The 22,851-nt window shown below is 42.4% G+C and overlaps 2 protein-coding genes across 10 annotated transcripts in view; one reads left to right on the forward strand and one right to left on the reverse strand.

The window, feature by feature from the left end:
- Nucleotides 1-1,122, reverse strand: part of LOC149792939 (uncharacterized) — a 78,948-nt gene extending 77,826 nt beyond the window's left edge. For 2 of the 7 annotated variants that reach the window (XM_089966790.1, XM_089966785.1), the window contains exon 1: nt 290-589. In XM_089966790.1, coding sequence (XP_089822916.1) covers nt 290-348 — 59 coding nt within the window. In that variant the 5' untranslated portion in view covers nt 349-589. Of the gene's footprint in view, nt 1-289; nt 592-641 lie in introns of those variants that run through there. The other 5 variants (XM_089966792.1, XM_089966786.1, XM_089966787.1 and 2 more) reach the window with 4 other exon arrangements.
- A 686-nt stretch (nt 1,123-1,808) lies between these two features.
- Nucleotides 1,809-22,851, forward strand: part of LOC149792940 (uncharacterized) — a 31,086-nt gene continuing 10,043 nt past the window's right edge. For all 3 annotated transcript variants that reach the window (XM_089966253.1, XM_089966254.1, XM_089966255.1), the window contains exon 1: nt 1,809-4,502. In XM_089966253.1, the coding sequence (XP_089822379.1) occupies nt 4,139-4,502 (364 nt within the window). In that variant the 5' untranslated portion in view covers nt 1,809-4,138. The remainder of the gene's footprint in view (nt 4,503-22,851) is intronic.

Here is a 22,851-nt window from a genome sequence, read left to right on the forward strand (position 1 = left end):
GCGCTAGCCTTGATACATGAATGATACATCTTACCTCTCTCCGCGTTAAATTCGAATCTAGGCTCGAACAACGCGGGTATGCGAGAAAGCTTGCCAGTAACTTAATGTAAAGTACATATAAAGTGATTTCGTGTTATACGAGATTTCTTCGTACTTTACTGATAAAACGTCAGACTCCTGTTGTGGTTTATCCCGGGGCCTCTCGGTTTTTTTCCCCCACCACATATATTATCTACTTAATGTAAGTTAGTCAGTCATGTGCAAAGGATCAAAAAAAGAGTCTCCTTACCGCTGACATATTCTGAATAACTTATGAATCGCTCCTATGCTCAAAATATCTTTCACCATTCCACTTTCTTTTTCGCCTACTCTGACATTTTGCGCGAACTAACCAATTATTTTGCTAGTTAGATAGTCTGGTTCTCTTTGTACACTCCGCTATATAGTGAAGTCATTATTCGAGGCAGGGAACCAGACTATTGTTTACACAGATTATGCCATAAAGACCTGCTTCCAGGACACACGGTACGAATTCAACTCCAATAGTAAACATATGGAAACACCATCATATTAAAAAATTCAATAACTTAAAATTTATGGGTGCTGATGATGAGACCTATAATTCGCCATGCACATCTAACCTTGGTGCAGGCTTATGTGTGAAGAACACCATATGACCCGCGGCATTTTGTTTACATACATGTGCATGAAACACATGTTATTGATTCTGCACCAAATGAATCAGGTGCTACTTTCATTATTGAGTACTCCTGAGTCAAGCCTGAAAGAATGGTAAAATTGCATGAGTAGAAATTTGTCTATATTTTTTAAAATTACATATAGGATAAGCTCTCAAAAGATATTTTTACTAAAATTTTCATTTTCATTATTAACCAATTATGGACCACTAAACCCGTAAATACTCTATTATTTCACCCATTTCTAGACTGGTTCACAGTTCTTCCGTATAATTAGTACCGTGTGTCCTCCAAAGTCGAATATGGGATTGTAGAAGCTAATATTTAACGCATGCAGCAATGAACTTAGGGCAACTTTAAAGTTATCGTCATTAAGACACAGGTGCTCGACGCAAGCTTGATGTTGAGGAAAAAAAAAAAAAAAGAAAAAAAAAATAATCTAAAGGAAAAAATCATCCAGAGTGACAAAAATACGTTAGATTACCCCCATGGCCCGTTCTGACATAGGACCCTCTCCATCATATCTGTTATATATTATGATAGAGAGGGTCCTATATCGGAATGGGCCATGGAGGTAATCTAACGTATTTTTGTCACCCTGGATGATTTTTTCCTTTAAATTATTGTTTTCTTGTTGTTTGGTGTGCTCTTTTTTCTTCTTAACATCAAGCTCGCTTCGAGCACCTGTGTACAGGATAACTAAAATACATAATAACACGCATAACACCCACGCACAAAACACCAACATAAAGCACTTCGATACCTTGTATATTTAGTTATTTTAAGTTTTAACCCAATGTTTCGATTTAAAAACAAATATTCAACATTATATCTATACAGGTTCAGATAAGGAACGGATGCGGGAGGTAGTGGGTTCGATCCCCGGCCGAGTCATACCAAAGTCTTACACAAATGGTACTAATAGCTGCCTCGCTTGGCGCTCAGCGTTAAGAGGTTAGTGTTAGGACTGGTCGGCCCGGTGTCAGGATAATGTGACTGGGTGGGACATCATGCCACATGTCTGCGGCATGATGCCCCAGTGCTAGACACCACTATAAACTGCCACACTGCAGACATCATAGCCATATGACTGAAAAATTGTTAAAAGCTACGTTAAAAAAAAATCCAAACCAAATCCAAATCAAATAAGGAAAACAACTATAGACAATAATGCTGTCCGAACAACAAAAGGGGTACCTACAACAAAAGCAAACACCAATTAGCACCACACCCGGACAAAACTGACTCTGGCAAAGTCACTTTGGTAAGCACTTGATTGGGATCCATGGAAAGGAAACCAGCACTATGACTTGATAGTTCCAAGCTTTAAGGGATATAAACCAGGCCCACTGCCAGGTTAGGTAGAAGGAAGGGAGTACCCTTAGCAAGCTTCCTACGGGATAATAAAACTTGAGAATTTCCTGAACACAACAAAGAGAAACCCTGTCAAAAATGTACAATTATCACCAAAAAAAAAAAAAAAAAAAAAAAAAACCACATGAAAACTTATAACACTTATAGGTGGACAAGGGAAACCCACACCAAAACAAACTCCTTGCGGAAAACGAAGGTGTCACCTTAAAATCTAAACCAGCTAATATGCTGGAGAGGACTGAAGGTTATCAACAAAAGAAAAGGTTTGACATCTGTACATTGTTTACGAATCATGAGTGAATAATTAGATATGAGTATAGTCAGAGTTTCCTCCGAACCCTGCCATCCCATTTTTGATATTTGGATATTTATATTGGGGTGTAGGGTCACAGTGCTATGCCGATCGAAAAGTTGGAATTAGCCGCCACCAAGGGTAACCGATTCTAGCTGGCTTAGCAAACATGAACTACTTTTCACCGAGATATACCTGCATGAAATCGATAGGAATATGATTCATTTTCTCAAAAAGCGCAATCATAGCATTCGTTGTGTCTTTAATCCTCTGACAGACCAGACGAAAGTACATCATTGCTGAAATTTGAGCTGGAACTGGCCATTTGCATTCCAAGCCAGTAAATGTAAAACATAATACACGCAGACTAAAGGAACGGAAAAAAGGCGTACAACAACGGCCATTGCGTAATCTTTAAACAGAAAACAACTTCTGTCCCGAAAATCATAAGATGATGATCGGTTCTACATTGGAATATTAACACATTAACATCCGTTTGTAAATAACTAAAATGAATGACACTTTTGCCTTCATTTTCGTTTTCTCATCCAAAAGTTAGAGTTAGGTAAGGAACTAATATATTTCATAACATTATATTCGGCAACCATACTGGCATGCTTGATACGAATCATACACGTGATTCGTGGTTCATACATATAATTATATTTGTAAATATGAACACATTTGTGACATATAAATTAATCTGTAACAGATATAACTATTTTGTAAAAATTTGCAAATTGTTTATAAATATATTAATTTGTGACACAAATATTTTGTAAAATTAAAAGGAAATAAATAATTTTTCGAACAACCGGTACAGTGACAAATTACGTTGGTACGTTACAACGACAAAATAATACCGTGGTAATTCGGTGTAGCGGACACAAACACACACACACAGACGTGGAATTTGTTCGCATCTTTCTCTCTCTACACACACACACACACACACACACACACACACACACACATATATATATATATATATATATATATATATATATATATATATATATATATATATATATATATAACCATTAATATGCTGAAATTGAAACTATTTCCATTTTGAATTCCGCGCATTATCAAATGAGTGCAAGAGTGGTATATATATTTCCAACGTCATCAGGAAAGAATGATTCAAGGTTAAAATGGGGCCCCGAGTGGCCCTTAGGTCTAAAGCGTTCACCGTTACGGATCACTGCCATCTCACCTCCGTATACGTGGGTTCGAGTCTCGGAGTCGGCTAATGTGGGTATGTGAGAAAGCTTTCCAGTAAGTTCTCGTGGGTAGGTGGTTCTTTCCGGGGTTTTCCCGGGTTCTTCCTCCACCATTTATACTGGCCGCCATGTATAGCCTATCTTGTGCTGAAAATGGCGTCTAACCCTACAAAAACAACAACAACAAGATTAAAATACTTGTTTTTACAAGCCGGTGTAAATTGCTTTTGGAATTACGATTTCCATCCATATTTTAGAGACATAAGCAATTATTTTGCTGTCCTTTTTATTCTAACAAATCACAATCTTCAAGATATGTTTTTGTTTTTTTTGGTAAGAATTTAAAACGCGAATGAATGTGAAGCTGTTAAAGAGTAATTTGTCTTTATGGTCATACGAATGTCATCACCGGATGTTGATAAGGATATCCTTTCATTGTTTGAACGTATTATTTGTAACACTTAAGATAGAAGCACTGTCTTTGTGTATTAATGTAGAGGAATGCAAAAATTATAAGTACATCTAAAAATTTCACCGTAAAAGACAGGAATATGTTTTTCCTACATCTTGCATTCTTTAGCTTTACGTTCTATAATATCTCAGAAGGAAGAATCATATTAGGAATAATTGGACAAAATGTATCTATATCATGGACATTTAGCATTATGCAAAATGATGCTATCTATATATTGCATAACGGGTCAAATATCCATCGATTTTTTCCCAATATCAATTCTTCTGTTCCACGCAAACCACCGCAACGAGGGAGTTTTACTGTAGAGTGTTATATGCCGGAAAACATAACTGTGACAATCCACTTTCTGGAACTAATCGAAAATGATGCTGGGACGTACAGGGTCGTACGACAATGGAATTTAGAAGATTTGGATAACAGTGTTGATCTACAAACTATTGGTATGTACAATGAATTTAATTGACCATTTTGATTTGCGTCAACCCAAATAGTGACCTCTAACGCAAAATAAAATCGCATAAGGTTAGCCTCTCGCAAAGTTGCAAATATCATAACTTACTAGTTATTTTATTCTTAACATTAACTGTTGCCATTATTGCGTTATTCATTTTTCTGTTCATTACGAACGGTTTTATAAAACGCATTTTATTTTACCATTTAATTTTAAATATTTACCATACCCGAAAGGAAATAAGCGTAATTGTGCAGCGATTTGCATATACAGCAAATATCGGCAGAAGAATGATAGGCTGACCATGTGATTCGTTCGTTTAACCATTTCAAATTACGGTAATTCCGTACATACACAGGACACGTTTTACGTATTTCCTGCATCTAGGGTTTCTTCCTACGTTTTTTAAAGTAATAATGTGTCAGTTCTAAGAACATTTCTGTAAGAGAAAGACACGGGTGTTTTTTTTTTTTTTTTTTTTTTTTTTTTAATACATACGACGATTTAGGCTTAATCACCATTCACAACTATTTATGCATCATTGTTGCACATATATACGCAATTATCAATTTACAATGAATAACTAGAATTACTTGTTTGCATAAATGTCACCCCACGCTTCTCAAATTTGATCTATATTTATCGTATCCTCCCCAGTAAGCATGCGCATGGTTAAAGGCTATAAATATGGATAGTCCTGCTTAGTAAGCGTGCACAAGGTTAAGGGATACAAATCTGGATAGTTCTGCGCTGGAGGCATCTTCATAGTTAACAGATGAAAATCTGGATAGTCCAACTCAGTAATCATCTACATAGGTAAACGGATGGAAATCGGGATAGTCCTGCTCTGTAAGCATGCACAGGGTTAAGGAATACAAATCTGGATAGCCCTGCTCTGTAGGCATGTACATAGTTAACAAATGAAAGTCTGTATAGTCCAGCTCAGTAAACATGTACCTAGTCAACAGATGAAAATCTGGATGGTAGTAGTGAATGGGGTCACCCTAGCCTCAATGGGAATTAGCATTACAGAGACCCCTGGGTCACTCTAGCCTCAATGGAAATTTAACATGGAGAAAAATCGTGGGTCACTCTAGCCTCAAGGGGAATTTAACATGGGAAATAGTCTTGGGCTACTCTAGCCTCAAAGGGAATTGAACATGGAGAAAAAAGCCCTGGGCCACTCTAGCCTCAAGGGGAATTGAACATGGGATTTTTTTTAAAATGTTGTTTTAAATTTAAATTTAAATTTAAATTTAAAAAAGGGGTAGGCAATTGAATAAAGTCATTCTCTTTTCGAGAAATATGGCTGGCCCTGAAAAGGGCCTTTGGGTTTATGTTAATGTATCCATTAACATAAAGGGCACCGCATTGGTCTTCTTCTTGTCCTTAGGCTGCGTTTCACTGTAGGACCGTAAATCAGGACTCTTTTGAGGCATCCTTGTCTTTCTACGTAGATCCTACGTATCCACAGACTGGTGTTTGTCCTGTGGACAACGGTCCACTTGGATCGGACATACATGGGCATGTCCGTCCGGAACATCATGGAAGACACATGCGTAGAAGATTGCACATCGGTCCACATCTTGAAGCGACGAGAACAAGTGAATCAATGCACTGAACTGCGCTTATTTATAGGTAGAGGTAGGATTGAAACGGATTGAGTTAATTCACCAATCCAAACACGCGGTACAAAATTCAGTCAGCCCGCATCCAATCCGAAGAGATTAGTCTGTGACGTCAGTTGGTCTATATAGATTCGCTAGCGCTTGTGTGCAGTCAATCTATGCGACAGTGATTCAACATGACGGAAATTCAGAAAACGATCCATTGGGGTGCACCAGCAGGGGAGACCGCCCAAGGGAACCCGGACTTACTTTCAGAAGAGGTACATTGGGATTTTGTGGATTTTCTTACCTCGCAAGAATTTGTTCCGGAACCTTCGTCTCATTCTTCATTACCGCAAGTGGAGAATTTTAGACAGAGACAGAAAGAAGAATTGGAGAAATTTATGCAACGACAAAAGGAAGCGGAACAAGCTTTTCTCCTACAGCAACAGCAACAGCAACAAGAAGAGGTAAGAAGAAAACAACAGCAACAACAGCAAGAAGAAGTAGCAGCAAAGAAACAAGAGGGTGAAAATCAAACGGCTACGGTACTGTTGGACATTTTAGCGGAGTTAAGAAGTCTGAAACAAATGTATCAGACTTCTTTATCACGACCGAAGAGAATACGACCTTCCCGAGCTAAACACGCTAACCCTGTGACTAAGCCTATCGTACCACCCTTAATGATTTCAACCCAATCATCAGAAGTAGGCCTTGGCCGTGGCAAAGGCTTAAGGCAGTTAAAGTTGATTGGTTAAACTCACTCCTACACCATAAAGAAAAAAGGCCCTTTTCAGGGCCACCCACATTTCTCGAAAAGAAATACAATTTCAATTTGCCAATAACTCAAAAATAAACCCCACCCATTTTACCCTTATAGTACGTGTCTGTGTATGAGTGCGTGAGTGTAGCTTCTTATTTTAAAATCAAAACTCAAAGACACTTACCTTATATCATTAATGTATTCTTTTATCCATTTTTTACAATCCAATTCACAATTCACAACAGAACACTTTAATTAAAAGTTCATTGACTTCTTCTTTCTCCTTGTTTAGTCTCTTTGTTTTTTGAATTTCTTCACCGTTTTATTCCTCATTTTCTTCCCTTCTTCTTTTCTTCTCCTGTTTCTTTGCCTCTTTTAAATAGAATTGTCTTCTTTCTTCCTCTTCTTCCTCTGAAGAATCCCTCTCTTCTTTCGAAGAATCCCTCTCTTCTTCCGAAGAATCCCCTCCTCTTCTGAAGAATCCTTCTTTTCTTCTGACTCCTCTTGTTTCTTTTTTGGGCAATCTGGAGACCAATGTCCTTTTTCTTTACAATAATAACAGGTATCTTGACTTTTGTCTTTTTTAGCCCCTGTTTTTTTTCTTTTTTGACGGTCTGGACACTGTGAAGACCAATGCCCTTTCTTCTGACAGATATAGCAAGTATCCTGACTTTTATCTCGAAAGGAAGGAGAGTAGTCCGTAGGCTGGTCTGAAGAGAATTTTCTAATGACCCCTCGCAAAGCTCTGACGAAACGTTCCATCTGGTTAGTCTCTTCCATCGTTGTGCTCGGTTTGAGAGTGAAATGAATAGTGAAAGGACAAGACACACACGCTTTTATATACGCTGGTTTGTCATGACTATAAATTAGTCTATGGTGTTTAAACTTTAGTCATTTGACGTTTTGCACTCAAGATGAAACGATCCTATTCATTCGAGAAGAAAGAAGAAGAAGAAGAAAGTAAGAGGCAGAAACGTGATCTATCGCCTCGTACCAGGGCTGAAATCTTGGCACAAATTCATGCCAGTGATTTTGAAGAGGACATGAGTGAACCAGAATCAGAACCCTCTAAACCAAGTTCACCACCCTTAGTCAACCCTGAAAAGTACTATTCCATTCGAGAGACGGAAAAGCGCTCCTCTAGAAAATTTAGAACCACGGCTTACACCTACACAGTGAAGTTTAAAGATTTCAAGGCCGACGTACCCTTGGAGAAAGCAGAAGGGTTTATCACCGAGATGTGGGATTCTTTGCTCACCTCACTCAAGCGACAATGTCAACCCAAAGAAGACGATCGCTTGACACTATCCATAGATCACGACGGTTTGAAATCCCCTGTTTGGATCGAGTTTAGCAGACCCGCAGAACTAACCCCTTCCAAAGTCATGGACAAGATTCAACACGTACAACAATCTAATGACCAGTTTGACATCACCGATGGTAAAGCCACACTGAAAATGGCTCACGTCTCTTCCTCAAGGGACAGGACGCAAAAAGGTCTTATTGGTGGACGACCTTCGCAACACCAAAACAAGTCTCGTCCGAATTAACAACCCTCAAGACCAGATGTGTTTAGCTCGAGCCATCGTGGTGGGACGAACCTATGCCAACAAGAACGACACGGTAGAATGGAAAAGAGCCTGGAAAACTATTCGACAATCGGACCGAGCCAAACAACGAAACGAAGCAGAACTCCTGTTGCAACAAGCTGGTCTGTCCAAAGACACACCTGTGGCATTCCTGAGATGCAAAAATTGCAAGATGCCCTAGCTCCACGCTACACCTTGAAAGTGCACCCTCAAGAAATGCGCGGACCTCTGTTGTTTCGAGGCCAAGACTTTAAGGACGGAAAATACATTCATGTTTATTATCACGATGACCATTTCGATACCATTACCACTATCACCGGATTCCTGGGATATGTTTATTATTGTGAGAAATGTGACTATGGTTATAATAATCGAGAGCAACACAAACATTGTGGATGGAAATGCCCAGGATCTTTGGCCTCTCCACCCTGTCTGAGCGAAGAACCAGTGCCTTGTTCGACTTGTCTGCGCACGTTTGTCAGCCCTACCTGTTACCAACAACATTTGAAAACACAAGGTTCACAGAAGAAATGTGCTTGTCAACTCCTGAGATTGTGCCCTACGTGTAGACAAGGCACACGTATCAACAGTACCAAGGCACACGCATGTCGAGGAAAGAAAAAATGTCACATTTGTCACCACATCGTCGACTTGGAACACCAATGCTACGTGCAAAAATACCAACCCCCACCAGAGAAAGAGGACGGTCACAAGAAGAAAAGCAATTTCATCTTTTTCGATTTCGAATGCATGCAAGAGACCGGCATTCACATTCCTAATTTCTGCGTGGCTCATCGAGCGTGCGAGAAGTGCATTCAAGAACCTATCTTCAGTCATTGTCCTCACTGCAGCAAGATTCCTGGAGGGCGTGAAAAAATCTTTCGAGGACCGAACACGTTAGCCGATTTTGCCCAATGGGTCTTAGATCCCATCGACAAGACGTGGAGCCAAGAGGACATCGAACGTTACGGAGATTGTCATCGTCATGCCACAGTGATGGCTTACAATTTCTCCGGATACGATGGACAGTTTCTTCTCAGATACTATACGGAACAAGGCACCGAGCGTCCTAAAGTGACTTTGAACGGAGCCAAAATCATTTTCATGCAAGTGGGACAAGTGCAGTTTAAAGATTCGATGAGTTACTTGGCCATGCCTTTGAGTCGAATGCCTAAAACGTTTGGAATGACAGAAATGGCTAAAGGGTACTTTCCTCACTTTTTCAATACGGAAGCCAATCAACATGTCGTTCTACCCCATTTACCTGAGGCTCACTATTACGACCCCGACAACATGCGTACCGAACAACGAGAAGCTTTCTACGCTTGGTACCAGGCTCACGCCTCGGACCCTTTCGACTTTCAGGAAGAAATGCTAAAGTATTGTCGTTCCGACGTGGACATTCTACGGCGTTGCTGTGGAAAATTTCGAGAACTGTTCATGGAACACGGAGGGGTCGATCCTTTAAAAGAAGCTTGCACCATTGCCAAAGCGTGTTCCTTAGTGTACCGCCAACGATTCATGCCTGAAAACACCGTGGCTGTCATCAGTCCTCAAACGACCCACTTTGTCAAACGTCAATACTCGGTCAAAGCCCTACGTTGGTTACATTACTTGTGCGACAAGGAAGACAAGTGGATTCAGCATGCCCGCAACGGAGGGGGCGAAAAGACCATCGGAACGTATTCGGTCGATGGCTGGGACTTAGAAAACCCCAAGATCGTGTACGAGTTTAACGGTTGCTTATTTCACGGATGTCCCGTCTGTTACCCTGACCGTGGCACTAAAAATCAGTTTTTGCAACGAACCATGGAAGACTTGTACCAGGACACTTGTCAGCGGCGCCTAAAGTTAGAACAGGAAGGATACCAAGTGGTGGAAATGTGGGAACACGAGTACGATCACCGTATGAAAACCGATCCCGAGTTTAAACGCCTCGTGGAAAGTTACCAGTTCATGGACCCGCTGAACCCGAGGGATAGTTTGTACGGAGGAAGGACCAATGCCACCTGTTTGCTGTACCAAGCCGACGAAGAGAAAGGAGAAGAAATCAAATACTTGGACGTGTGTTCGTTGCATCCCTACGTGTGCAAATATTGTCGCTTTCCTGTAGGGCACCCGCAATTGTTCACGGAACACATCGACCTGAAAACCATTCGACAATACGAAGGCTTGATCAAGTGTAAAGTTTTGCCTCCCACGAACCTATACCATCCCGTCTTACCTCACCATTGTCAAGGCAAACTGATGTTTCCATTGTGCCGTACTTGTGCCGAAACGTGCAACCAAGACCAACCTTGCCATCACAGCCAGGAAGAACGTGCCTTGACGGGAACCTGGGTCAGCGTAGAATTGTTCAAAGCTCTGGACATGGGATACCAACTGTTAGAAGTGTACGAAATTTGTCACTTTCCCAAGACACAACAATACCACAAGGGTGACCCTACTCAGAAAGGCATTTTCGCCGACTACGTGGATGCCTTTTTGAAACTGAAACAAGAAGCCAGCGGCTATCCTTCCTGGTGTCACACTCCCGAAGACCAAATAAAATTCAAAGAGAAATACTACGAACAAGAAGGCATCTCTTTAGACCACATCGAAAAAAACGAAGACAGGCGATCGTTTGCCAGAGTGATGTTAAATTGCTTGTGGGGTAAAATGGCACAACGACCGTGTTTACCCAAGACGGAATATTTGACAGAACCTTCCCGCTACTTCCAGATGATTCACGACAAAACCAAATACATGAAACACGTGGACGTCGTTCGAGAGGATTTGATCTTGGTCAATTACGAAGAAGATCTGGACTTTGTACAAGACGACCCTTTTGGAAATGTCATCATTGCGGCTTACGTGACAGCACATGCTCGCTTAAAATTGTACGAAGCTTTAGAACTGTTAGAAGAACGCGTCCTGTACTTTGACACGGACAGTTGCATTTACATCCATCACCCGAGTCAACAGCACCCTGACATCGAAGGAGACCGTTTAGGAGCCTGGACAGACGAGCATCCCGACGACAAGATTCTAAGTTTCGTCAGTGGCGGCCCCAAAAATTACGGCTACGAATACCGGGACAAACAAGGAGAAGTGCACAAGACGTGCAAAGTGAAAGGACTGACTCTGAATTATCGTACCAGTCGAGTGGTCAACTTTGGGGTATTGAAAGAAGCCTTGCAATCGGGAGAGGATGGAAACTTTAAAGTGACCACCTATCAACCGAACAAGATTGTACGTTTACCCACTCACCACATCGTCAGTCGACCCTTGGAAAAAGTCTATCAAATTGTATACCAGAAGCGAGTGCGACTTCCCAATCACTTTACGTTGCCGTACGGTCACGTCGGTATTGGTCTGTATATAAAAAGGAACCCTAGGCAAGATCGATAGTTCATTGTTCATTGAAGTAACTTACCATGTCGTTGACGAAGAAGAAACCAGATTGGTTAGGAGTCAAATGTTGGAAATCACCGAGACCAGGGTTTTGAGGCTTGGACACAAGAGGTGGCCCAGTATGCACGAGAGTTATTCAAGGAAAAAAGTTACTTTTCAACCCGTGTTAGTGACGGTGCCAGAAGAACCCGTCACCCAGGACAGGACTGTCGTGGACAGGCCTGAAAGACCCTTTCGGGAGGACAGTTGTGTGACCTTATCCCCTACTATAAAACTGGTTAGAACTTTACCCAAAACATGTGGTTGTTGTACAGACACTTGTTTTTATTCCACGTTCATGGTTATCATGTGCCTTTTATTCTTGTACTTAAGCCTTTGGCTTTTATGTATTTTTGTCTTTCGTATTCATGTTTGAAAAAAACATTCCATAAACGTGTTCTGAAAAAGTATATAAACTCTTGTCTTGTTTGTTTTTCGTGTCACAAGTGACATTTCTCACACAATGGCTACCTCTGCTGTCTCTGCTCCCTCTTCCTCTACTGTCAAAGTCATCGACGAACACTTAGATCGTGCCAGTTGGGAGGCTTTGTATCTTCGCCATCCCTTTAACATGCTCATTGCTGGACCTAGCGGTTCAGGCAAAACCGAATTCGTCAAACGTTTGATCGAACATAAACATCATTTGATCGATCGGCCACCTCAACGGATCGTGTGGTGTTACAAAGAGTGGCAATCGGCGTACAACCTCTTGCGAGAAAGTCAAGGCGATTCCATCGTGTTTGTGGAAGGCATTCCTAAAGAAGACGACGGCATCGTCTCTGACTCCCGTCAAACCCATTTGGTCATTTTCGACGACATGTTAGGAGAAGACGAAGAAGAAATTAAACTGTGCTTCACGCGCAAAGGGCATCACCGTAATGCCAGTGTCGTTTACATCACCCAAAATTTGTTTCAACAAAGTAAAGCCCATCGCACCATCAGTCTCAATGCGCATTACGTGGTCTTGTTTAAAATCCCTCGAGATAAATCGCAAGTGCAAGTCTTAGCCAAACAGTTAGGAACGCCTTGGCTGACTCAGGCGTACGACGATGCCACTCAAACGCCACACGCCTATTTACTCGTCGATTTGAAACCTACGACTCCCGAGGATTTGCGATTTCGTACCCACTTGTTTCACCACTGGTGCCAAGACGGAGGGCCTGTCCTGTACACGTCTCCGTCCTCGACTTCATTTCACTCCCCATAAAAAAATCTATAAAAACCTCAGACCCTTTTTCGTCTGTCTCACACAGTGTGAACATGACGTCCCTTCAGTCGCATCTTCCCGTCAAATTGATTCGTGCCTTGTATGGGATCAGTCGAGAAAAAGATCCACAAACACGAGCTCGTGTCTTAGAAGCTAGTCTCAAAGAAGTCTTACGATGGTTCACGGTGACGGCACGTCAATTACTCCAAGGAATCATTCAGATTCCTCATCAAACCAAACGCTTTTTTGATCGAAACAAAGTCGCTTTGGTCCAACTGGCCGATCCCCGCATCGACACTCAAACCAAAAAACAAATCATTTTGAAACCTGGAGGGAGCGGTACTCTAGGAGGGGTCATCATTCGCTCACTCTTAAGATGGGATCCTAATGCCCCCAAAGTTATACCCAAGACAAAAGTCCAACGAAGCCCCAAGAAGAAAAAGACCAGGTCCCCAAGGAGAACTTCTCCAGTGGCAGGACCCTCCTCTGACCAGACACCACCACCCCGGAAAAAGAAAAGAAGCCCCCAGAAAAAGAAACAGACAAAAAGTCTCCAGAAAAAGAAAAGTCCACAGAAGAAAACTAGTCGCAAGAGAGGCACTTCGGCCAGGATGCAACTTTACACTCGCAAACCACGACCTGCCACGCCGGTGACCGCATCTCCGGCAGCCTCACGTTCATCCACTTCTCCGTTGATGACACCAAGAACTGAAGAGTACTTGGAGACGTTGATCACACGAAGAACTTCTCCGTTGATGACCCCAAAAATTACTTCCCCAGTGGCAGAACCCTCCAATTTAGTGGCAGTGGCTGCTGCTCACAAAGTACCTTCTCCCAAAATCAAAGTCCAAGAAAGATCGGGCATGTTACAAAGTTTACTGGATTTGTCCAAGCAAGAACTGGCTCGATTTAGTCCGTTGCGTACCCCTGCACGACGTGTCATGCCTGTCCTCAAACTGATACGACGTAAAGACAATCAGTGGCGACGCGTTCCAGTATAAAAAAGGCCTGTGACCAAGTAGGGTATCAGTGTTTTTTTGGTGCTCCTGAAGACTCAAAGATGTCACCCTCCAGAAAACCCCAAGGAAAGAAAAGGAAAGGACTGCCACCACGTTTAGCCAAACATGGGGACATGTTATCTGTCCTGTCCAAAGCTTCTCCACCCCTACGAAAAAAACTCATTCAAACGGCCTCCAAAGAGGTCATCGATATCGTGTGCGAATGTTGTTTGAACGTTTTGAAAGGCACGATCCCTTTGTCCAAACACCAGAAACAATGCTTAAGCAAGCATCGTCACGTTCTTCGCCAAATGGTTCGAAAGAAAATTCCCATTCGTCAAAAAAAGAAGATGTTGGTCCAACGTGGAGGCATTTTGCCTCTCTTGTTAGGTCCCATACTGAAAGGAGTCTTGGGAACCATGTTGGGAGGACTGGTGGGAGCAAGATAAAAAGGCCCTCGGAAGTCCCAAGATCTCAGAATCGACCCCTGACAACCCCATGGAAGGACGAAAACTAGCTTTAGTGCCTTACAAACGATGGATGGAATACCATCGGTGGCAAGAACAACGCACCCCGCATTTACCTCCCAATCCCAATTTGAGCGAGATGTCCCAGTTACAACACGAATTGCAGTCCTTGATGGATCGCCAAGATTTGTCCGAAACAGAAAAATCGCAAAAGTACGGTCAACTCTTGCAACGACTGCAACTCTTTCACCAGAAAGCTTTAGACGAAACAGCTCTACCCACTCTGAAAGATTTTAAGACCTTGATGAAAAGTCCAGCACCATCACCAGTACCAGTACCAGTACCAGTACCACCAGTACCCGTGACCAAGACAGAAAAAGGAGAAGAAGAAGAAGGGTTTCAAACTCCACCAGAAAAAGTACGCAAGTTAACAACACCACCTACCTCCAGAATTGGATGGATTAAAAAGATGATGGCCACCCCTTCTTCATCACAAGAGAAAAAGAAAGTGAAGACAGAAGTGAAGCAAGAACCGATATCCCCCGCTCAGACATCCTCCTCTTCGACACCTATTGCCGGCCGCACACGCAAAGCATTGCAATCCAAGAAAGTACCCCAAGAGAAAAAGAGTAGCATCCTCCAAGAGTGGGTGTCTTATTAACACAAAAATTAAAAATGGAAAAAGTCTTAGCCAGCATTTACTACGATCCCTCGCATCCTGCAGGTTACGCAGGAGTTGAAAAATTGTATCGTGCTGCCAAAAGTCGACTGAAAAGTCTCCGTTTCCCTCAAGTGCAACGATGGTTACAAGAACAAGCTACCTACACTTTACACAAACCCATTCGACGCAAGTTTGCCAGAAGTCGCACCCGAGTGGAAGGCATCGATCATCAATGGTAAGCCGATTTAGCCGATGTCTCTCATTTGGCCAGCTACAATCGTGGCTACAAATATTTGTTTTGTGTCATCGACGTCTTTTCCAAATTTGCCTGGGTCGTGCCCTTGACTTCCAAATCGAGCAGCGAGTTAGTGCGAGCCCTGCAACGGGTGTTGAAACAAAGCGGTCGTCACCCTCTTCGATGGCAAACGGACAAAGGCACCGAATTTCTGAACCAAGCTTTCCAAAAAGAATTAAAGAAACGTGACATTCATTTTTTTACCACCGAGAATCCCGAAACCAAAGCCAGCATCGTGGAACGTTTTCAACGCACTTTGAAAGAACGCATGTGGAAATATTTTACGCATCACCACACTCTGAAGTACATCGACATCTTACCACACCTGGTGCAAGCGTACAACCAATCTTACCATCGAAGCATTGGACGTGCCCCGCAAGACGTGACTCCCGACAACGAAGTGCTGGTGTTTGAGCGTCTGTTTGGTACGTCCCCGACGAGGGCTGTCCCCGAGAAATGTGGAGAGTTGGCCGTAGGAGATTGGGTGCGCATTGGCAAAACCAAACGCATTTTCGACAAAGGTTACTTACCTAACTGGACGACCGAATTGTTTCGCGTCACTGGACGAATGCATGGCCGTCATCCTGCCGTCTATAAATTGGAAGACATGAACGGAGAAGTGCTCAAAGGAACGTTTTATTTGCCCGAGTTACAACGTGTGACCAAAAAATAAGACGACGTGTACGACATCGAAAGCATTCTCGAACGCAGAACCCGTAAAGTAGGCAAACGACGTGTCAAAGAAGTCAAAGTACGTTGGAAAGGATATCCACCCAGTTTTGATTCATGAATCGACGCTTCGCAAGTCATCGACTATAAAAAGAAGTGACCATCATGCCCTTTCACACAGCAGACGCAGCTACGTCGACCACTCCTTCTTCACCTAGTTCTTCTGTGCAAGATTTACAAAAACAACCCTTGTGGGTGTGGTGTGGAGAACGTGTGCCTAAAACGCAAATCGTCTTTTTCTGCCAAATCTTCGTGGTGTATTGTGTCATCGGGGCAGCCATTGCCAATTTGAGTTTGCAACAAGGAGACAAACAATTGTGGACCATTTTATTGAGCAGTTGCATCGGTTACCTGCTTCCTAATCCCTCCCTGAAATTCTCCTCGAACGGGAACCCCGGGAACCTTGTGTCCAGTGCCAGTGCCAGTCACCACTTCAACCACAATCAGAACCCCATTTTAGACGGAGACACGCCTCTGACGTCCAGTAACCCCTCAGACAGCCACAGAACTCTGGAATTATGAGTCACCAAAACCAATTTTACTTAACTTTACCCAGTGACAGTTCCATGGAGGTGTTTCCCCACAACACGTTGTGCTGTTACACGGCCAAATTACCTCAAGCCATCCCCTTAGATCACGAAGCCCATTGGGAAGTGGCTTTAGTAGAAATGATTCACCCAACCCAAGTCCTCAATGTCCTTCCCAATCAAAATTTTGTTGATGTGTAAGTTCATGACGAGCAATTGCAACGCTACTTGGATGAGAACGTCAAATATGACAAGAAAACCCGTTTACAAAAGTACACCACCTATCACTTGTCCATTCTCCCAGGCTATTATTTTAGTGGTCATCATTTGGTCAGCACCATAGCCTCCAGGTTTAATGGCGTGTTTGGGAAAGCTTTGGAGCATGTCAACAAAAGTGTCACCATGGAGTACCACAAAGTAGCTCGTCGCTTCTTGATGAAATTTGAACGGAGTAAAATCATGTCCATTTTATTTTGTCCTGAATTGTTTGACATGTTGGGCGGAGACATGGACATGAGAAAGGCCATGCTCAAGAAAAACGAATTACCCATCGTTTACGACAACGAGTCTTTTAGCAAGTTATTTCGTGCCCCGGTAGAACTGAACCAAGGACTGAATTTGATGTTCGTGTATTCCGATGTGGTGGAGTACAACGTGGTGGGACACACCTCCGTACCGTTACTGCGTGTCATTCCTTTCAAAGTGGATTCTGCCACGAACGCTGACGAGGAAGGTGGAAACACTTACCACGTTCACCGCGAATTTGTCCATCCTCACTATTTGCCGGTCAGCAAGTCGTATTTGGACACGGTCAACATTGCTATAAAAGGAGATCTGGGACAAAATATTCCATTCACCAAAGGAAAAGTCACGGTGAAACTCCATTTTCGAAAACGGTTCTCTCACGACTCGTAAGTAAGTCATGTATCCAGTGTACCGAGGGGTTGCTCGACAGCGAGGACACGGTTTAGGAGATATGTTAAAATCGGCCTTTCGTTCGGTGGTCCCGGTGTTGAAACCGATGGTGACACGCGGATTGCACGCCTTGAAAGATGGGGCACTGACGCAAGGCAAAGAATTTCTCCAAAATGTCATCATCGACAAACAAAACCCTAAAGAAGCCTTCATGAGGGCAGGCAAAAATGTCTTGCTGCAAACGGGTAAAGACATTTTAGGCCGACAAGACACACCTATAAATGCCCTGCACGCTACCGAGTCAGGCATTCAGCAAGGACAAGGCAGAAAGAGACGACGAAGAAAACACCCTTTCACCAGACTTCAAGCGAGAAAGGCGAAGAAAAGAAGAACCGTTCGAGACTTAGACGTTTTCGATTATTGGGACCCAGAGAAAAAATGATGCACCGAGAATCTTGCGCTTGTTCCAAGACGGAACTGGACCTGTTTGCCATGCCCCCCACGATGATGACGATGCAAGAATCCCAATGGGTGGAATTTCACCCCGTTTCCTCATTGACAGCCTCAGCTCCCATCGAGTTTGAAATCAAAGGACAGCCCGAAGATTACATCGATCTGAATAGCAGTTAGTTGTACTTGAAAGTCAAAGTTATCGATGAGGATAATACGCCCCTAGAAGGCGATGAGGTAATAGCTCCCGTCAACAATTTCATGCATTCCTTGTTTAGCGGAGTGGACTTGTACTTGAACAACAAACTGGTTAGCAGCAGCATGGATACTTACCCTTATCGAGCGTACCTGGAAAATCTCTTGACGTACGGAATAGACGCCAAGAACACTCATCTCAATGCCTGTGTGCTATGGGAAGCTGACGAAGCAGAGCAGTTTGAAAATTTCGAAACTGATGCAAAAAAAAAACCACCGAACAATGACGGATCTGTAGAACGAAGAGACAAAATCAAAAACGGACAAAGTTTAGAACTAATGGATCGTTTGCATTTGGACATGTGGGTGCAAGAGAAATATTTGCTGAACGGGGTGAATGTCCGCCTGAGATTGAATCGTAGCAGTGCCGCTTTCCATTTGATAGGTAATACTGCTTGCAAAACTGCCATCGAGGAAGCCAGGCTCTACGTACGACGCGTGGAAGTGTTACCTAAAGTGGGTAACGACATCAGTCAAACATTGAGCAGAACAACCGCCAAGTATCCCATACGACGCGTGGAAGTGAAAACCTTCACCATTCCCAAGGGACAGCGATCCATGATCGAAGATCATCTGTTCCAAGGACAGCTACCCAAACGTTTGATCGTTGGTATCGTCGAAAATGAAGCCTTCAACGGAGCTATCGCTAAAAATCCTTTCTACTCTCAACACTTTGGCGTGTCCAAGATCGAAGTCAGTCGCGATGGCAAGACCTTGTGTACCCGACCCTTTGAACCTGACTTTGCCAAGAAAAATTACTTGAGGTCGTACTTGTCCCTGTACGAAGCCACCGGACAGTTAGGAACCAATACAAGTCACGGCATTACGTACGAAGATTACGCAGGAGGCTACGCTTTGTGGGCTTTCGATTTCACTCCAGACCAAGGCAGCGACGAGGGACATTTCCACCCTATAAAATCAGGCCAAATTCGTGTGGAAATTCAGTTTGCAAACCGAGACCCTGATGTAACGGTGAACGTCATCCTGTATGCAGAATTTGATAATACGATAGAAATCAACAGTTTGAGAGAAGTCATCCTAGATTACTAGAAGCCATGGAAGACTGTTATCCCTCTTTACCTAGTGGAGAAACTTTGGACATGAAATGTGAGGAGACTGTGGAAAAAGAAGAAGTGATCATGATGAAGTCAAGATGGCCAGAACAAGAAGCTCATTTAGTCTCCTGTTTTGCCAAACACTTGGTCGAAAAAATGACGGAATTGATCAAGAAAAATTGTTATGGATGTCAAAACGATCATCTCAGTCAAATTCAACACGATAAATGCCTGATGTTAAGTCAAGAAGAAAAATTGGACGAGTATCTGGACGAAGCTTGGAGTCTCATCTCGAACAAAAACGTGTTGCATCAGTGGTATAAAGACTTGCGTGAACATTCTTGTCCACCATTAACCACACAAGAGATCCATCGTATCGAAGCTCTCCTGAATCAGAGTGAGGAAACAGAACGAATAACCGTTTATTCGTCAGACATTTTCAAGCAAAAAGTCAGGATCGAATTGACGACTTATTATTACCTGTGAAGAAGAAAAAAAGCACACACAAATCAATGGATACCTGGGAACTTTATTACCTTTTGAACCACAGTTCGTATACGGCTTCTTGGAATCCTGTCGTCTGTGCTAAAGATGAACTCCCTCATCGCAAACCTAAAGACATCAAGCTTACGTGATCAACACGGACGACAGTCATCTCCCAGGAACCCACTGGGTAGCCGTCTACTTTCCTCAAGAAGGATGTGTGGAATATTTCGATTCGTACGGATTGCCCCCTTTGGAAGACGATATCATCGACTTTATGAGAAGAAATGCTCAAACCACCCGATTCAATAATGTGAAATTACAACGCACAGATTCCTTGGTGTGCGGACAGTACTGTGTGTATTTTCTGCATCATCGCAGCCTGGGCTATTCCTTAGAACATTTAGTGACTCATTTTGATCCTCGTTCTTCTACTAGGAACGATGTGAAAGTAGATCGATGGTTTTGTGACCATTATGCTTATCTTTTGTCTCAAGCTAGGAAACGTAGTGTCCATCAATGGCCTAATGATTTCCAACAGTGGAAATCACAATTTCATTCACAACGTTGTCAGCCCTGTTTAAAGTAGATTGTAAAATTGAGAAAAAATGTTTGTGATTTGAAAAAAAATTGTTTGATGTTATAGTGTTGGATTATTGTTAAAAAATGTTAGAGTTGTTGTTTAGTGTTAAGTGATTTTTGAATAAAAAAAATGTTGTGTTTTGAAAAAAATGCCTTTGTGGTTTGTTTAGCTATAAGAATGTTGGATTGATGCTCTTTGATTTCTTACTATCCCTCTCATGACACTCACTGAACGTTGCGGCTCGAAAACCGTGTGGGGGATGTTTTCCTTCACGTCCGCGCTTTGACTTTAAGAACCGGGGTTGTTTCCAGTCTAACCATCCATTGTCGACTCATTCTCCTAAGAAGATGTGCTCCAAACTAGCTAAGCTCAACGAAGCCTACGTGAATTTGCATAGGGTCAGACACAGTCTGATACCGAAGCCAGAAGAAATAGAGAATGTGAGAATGTTAAAAATCACTGAAGACCTGATAGAAGAGCTCTTCAGAGAAGAAATGAACAGGGAAAACGAAGAATGAACAGAGAAGTACAGACTTCAAAGACAGCAGCAACAGCAGCAACCTGAAGCTGACAGAGGCTTTGTCGATTGTCGTATCGACACCAAAGAGTTCTTCTTCTCTTTCCGAAGAAGCAGACCTATCGCCAGAAAGTCTGTCCTCAGAGGACATCGCATTCTTAGAAACTAAAAAAGAATGCCATAGCAAACAAAAAAACAGCCCTTTTCAGGGCTACCCAATACTCTAGAAAAGAAATAACAATCGATTTGCCAATGTGTGTAGGTAGAGTAGTGTGAAAATAAACACTAACTCTTTTTTAAAAAAATGTGAGGGTATGTGTTTGTGTGTTTGTGTTTGTAAGTGGTTAAGTAAGTTGGTATGGATAGTAGATTAAAATGATGTCTTTTTTGGTGTTTGAGGTGTATATTTGGAGTTAGATTGGATTGCTTTGCGTATGTGGATAGTCTATTGAAGTGATTTATAAAAAATTTTAAAATAGTGATGGGTAGCATAAAAAAGTGAGTGAGTGTTTCTTTTAGGTCGGCGCGTTGTTTTATGGTCATGATCTAGGTAAGATCAATTTTATGTTTTTAGGGGATGTTTACGTTCACGTCCGCGCTTTCACTATAAATTGAAACTCGTTCGGCAGTCCAGCTACCCTTGTTGATTGATCAACACCAAAAATGAACACGAGACTGGAGAAACTGTTGGAACTTCATGTGCATCTGGAATATGCCAGGCGCATATTAAATGAACTGGCCGCGGAAGCCATTGTGGAGGAGGGAAGGATAAGAGAGGAGGAGGAAAGAAGAAACAAAGAAGAGGAGGAGAGAAGATATAAAGAAGAAGAGGAAAGAAGAAGATACAAAGAAGAGGAGGAGGAGGAGGAGGAAAAGGAGAGAAGAAGAAGAAATTTCAGAATCCCAGAAACCGAAAATTGGGATTCTGAAGCCACATATCCTGCCTCTGCTCTCTCCCCCCAAAAGGTAAAAAGTAACTGGGGGATAAGATGTGTATGTGGCGCCAGGCCTGGAAGGTGCCACCATTAACCAGGTGTCCATGAAGTTCCAAACAAAAAACAGCCCTTTTCAGGGCTACCCAATACTCTAGAAAAGAAATAACGATCAATTTGCCAATGTGTGTGTAGGTAGAGTAGTGTGAATATAAACACTAACTCTTTTTAAGATAGTGTGAGGGTATGTATTTGTGTGTTTGTGTTTGTAAGAGCTAAGGTATGTTTGTGTGAATAGTAGATTATGGGTTTATTTATTGTTTCTTAGCGTATGTGGAGAGTATAGTTCTGGTTTTATTATATGAAATGAGAAAGTAGGGGATGTTTTCCTTCACGTCCGCGCGTTGTTAGGCCATGATCTAGGTAAGATCAATTTTATGTTTTGGGGGATGTTTTCCTTCACGTCCGCACTTTCACTATAAGAACCCATCACGTTCGTCTTTGGAACCATTCTACGGAATAAAGACATAGAAAATGGTGGTAGCAACAGCGTTACTAAATCATTTGATAGGCATTTATTATTGGATAGTAGATGTTACGTTTGTCATGGAAAAGATAGAGAAAGAATTCAAATTAGAAAAGTGTCTCGACTGTTTCAATAATTTGAAGGAAGCAAAGGAGATAGTAACAGGAATGATGGAAGAAGAGGAAAAGAGACTTAGAGGATTGATTATCCCGCCTTATGTAAGAGTGGGAAGTTTAAAGGAAGCACTTGAAAATGTCATCGAAGTCAGGTGCTTCTTAGAAAAGATATTGAATTGGACGGAGTGGCGATATGTGAAATGGGGGTTGGACCAGCTGACAAAAACGGAA

This window comes from Sinohyriopsis cumingii, chromosome 8 (assembly GCF_028554795.1).
Source record: "Sinohyriopsis cumingii isolate HCF-2022 chromosome 8, ASM2855479v2, whole genome shotgun sequence".
Taxonomy (NCBI): Eukaryota; Metazoa; Mollusca; class Bivalvia; order Unionida; family Unionidae; genus Sinohyriopsis; species Sinohyriopsis cumingii.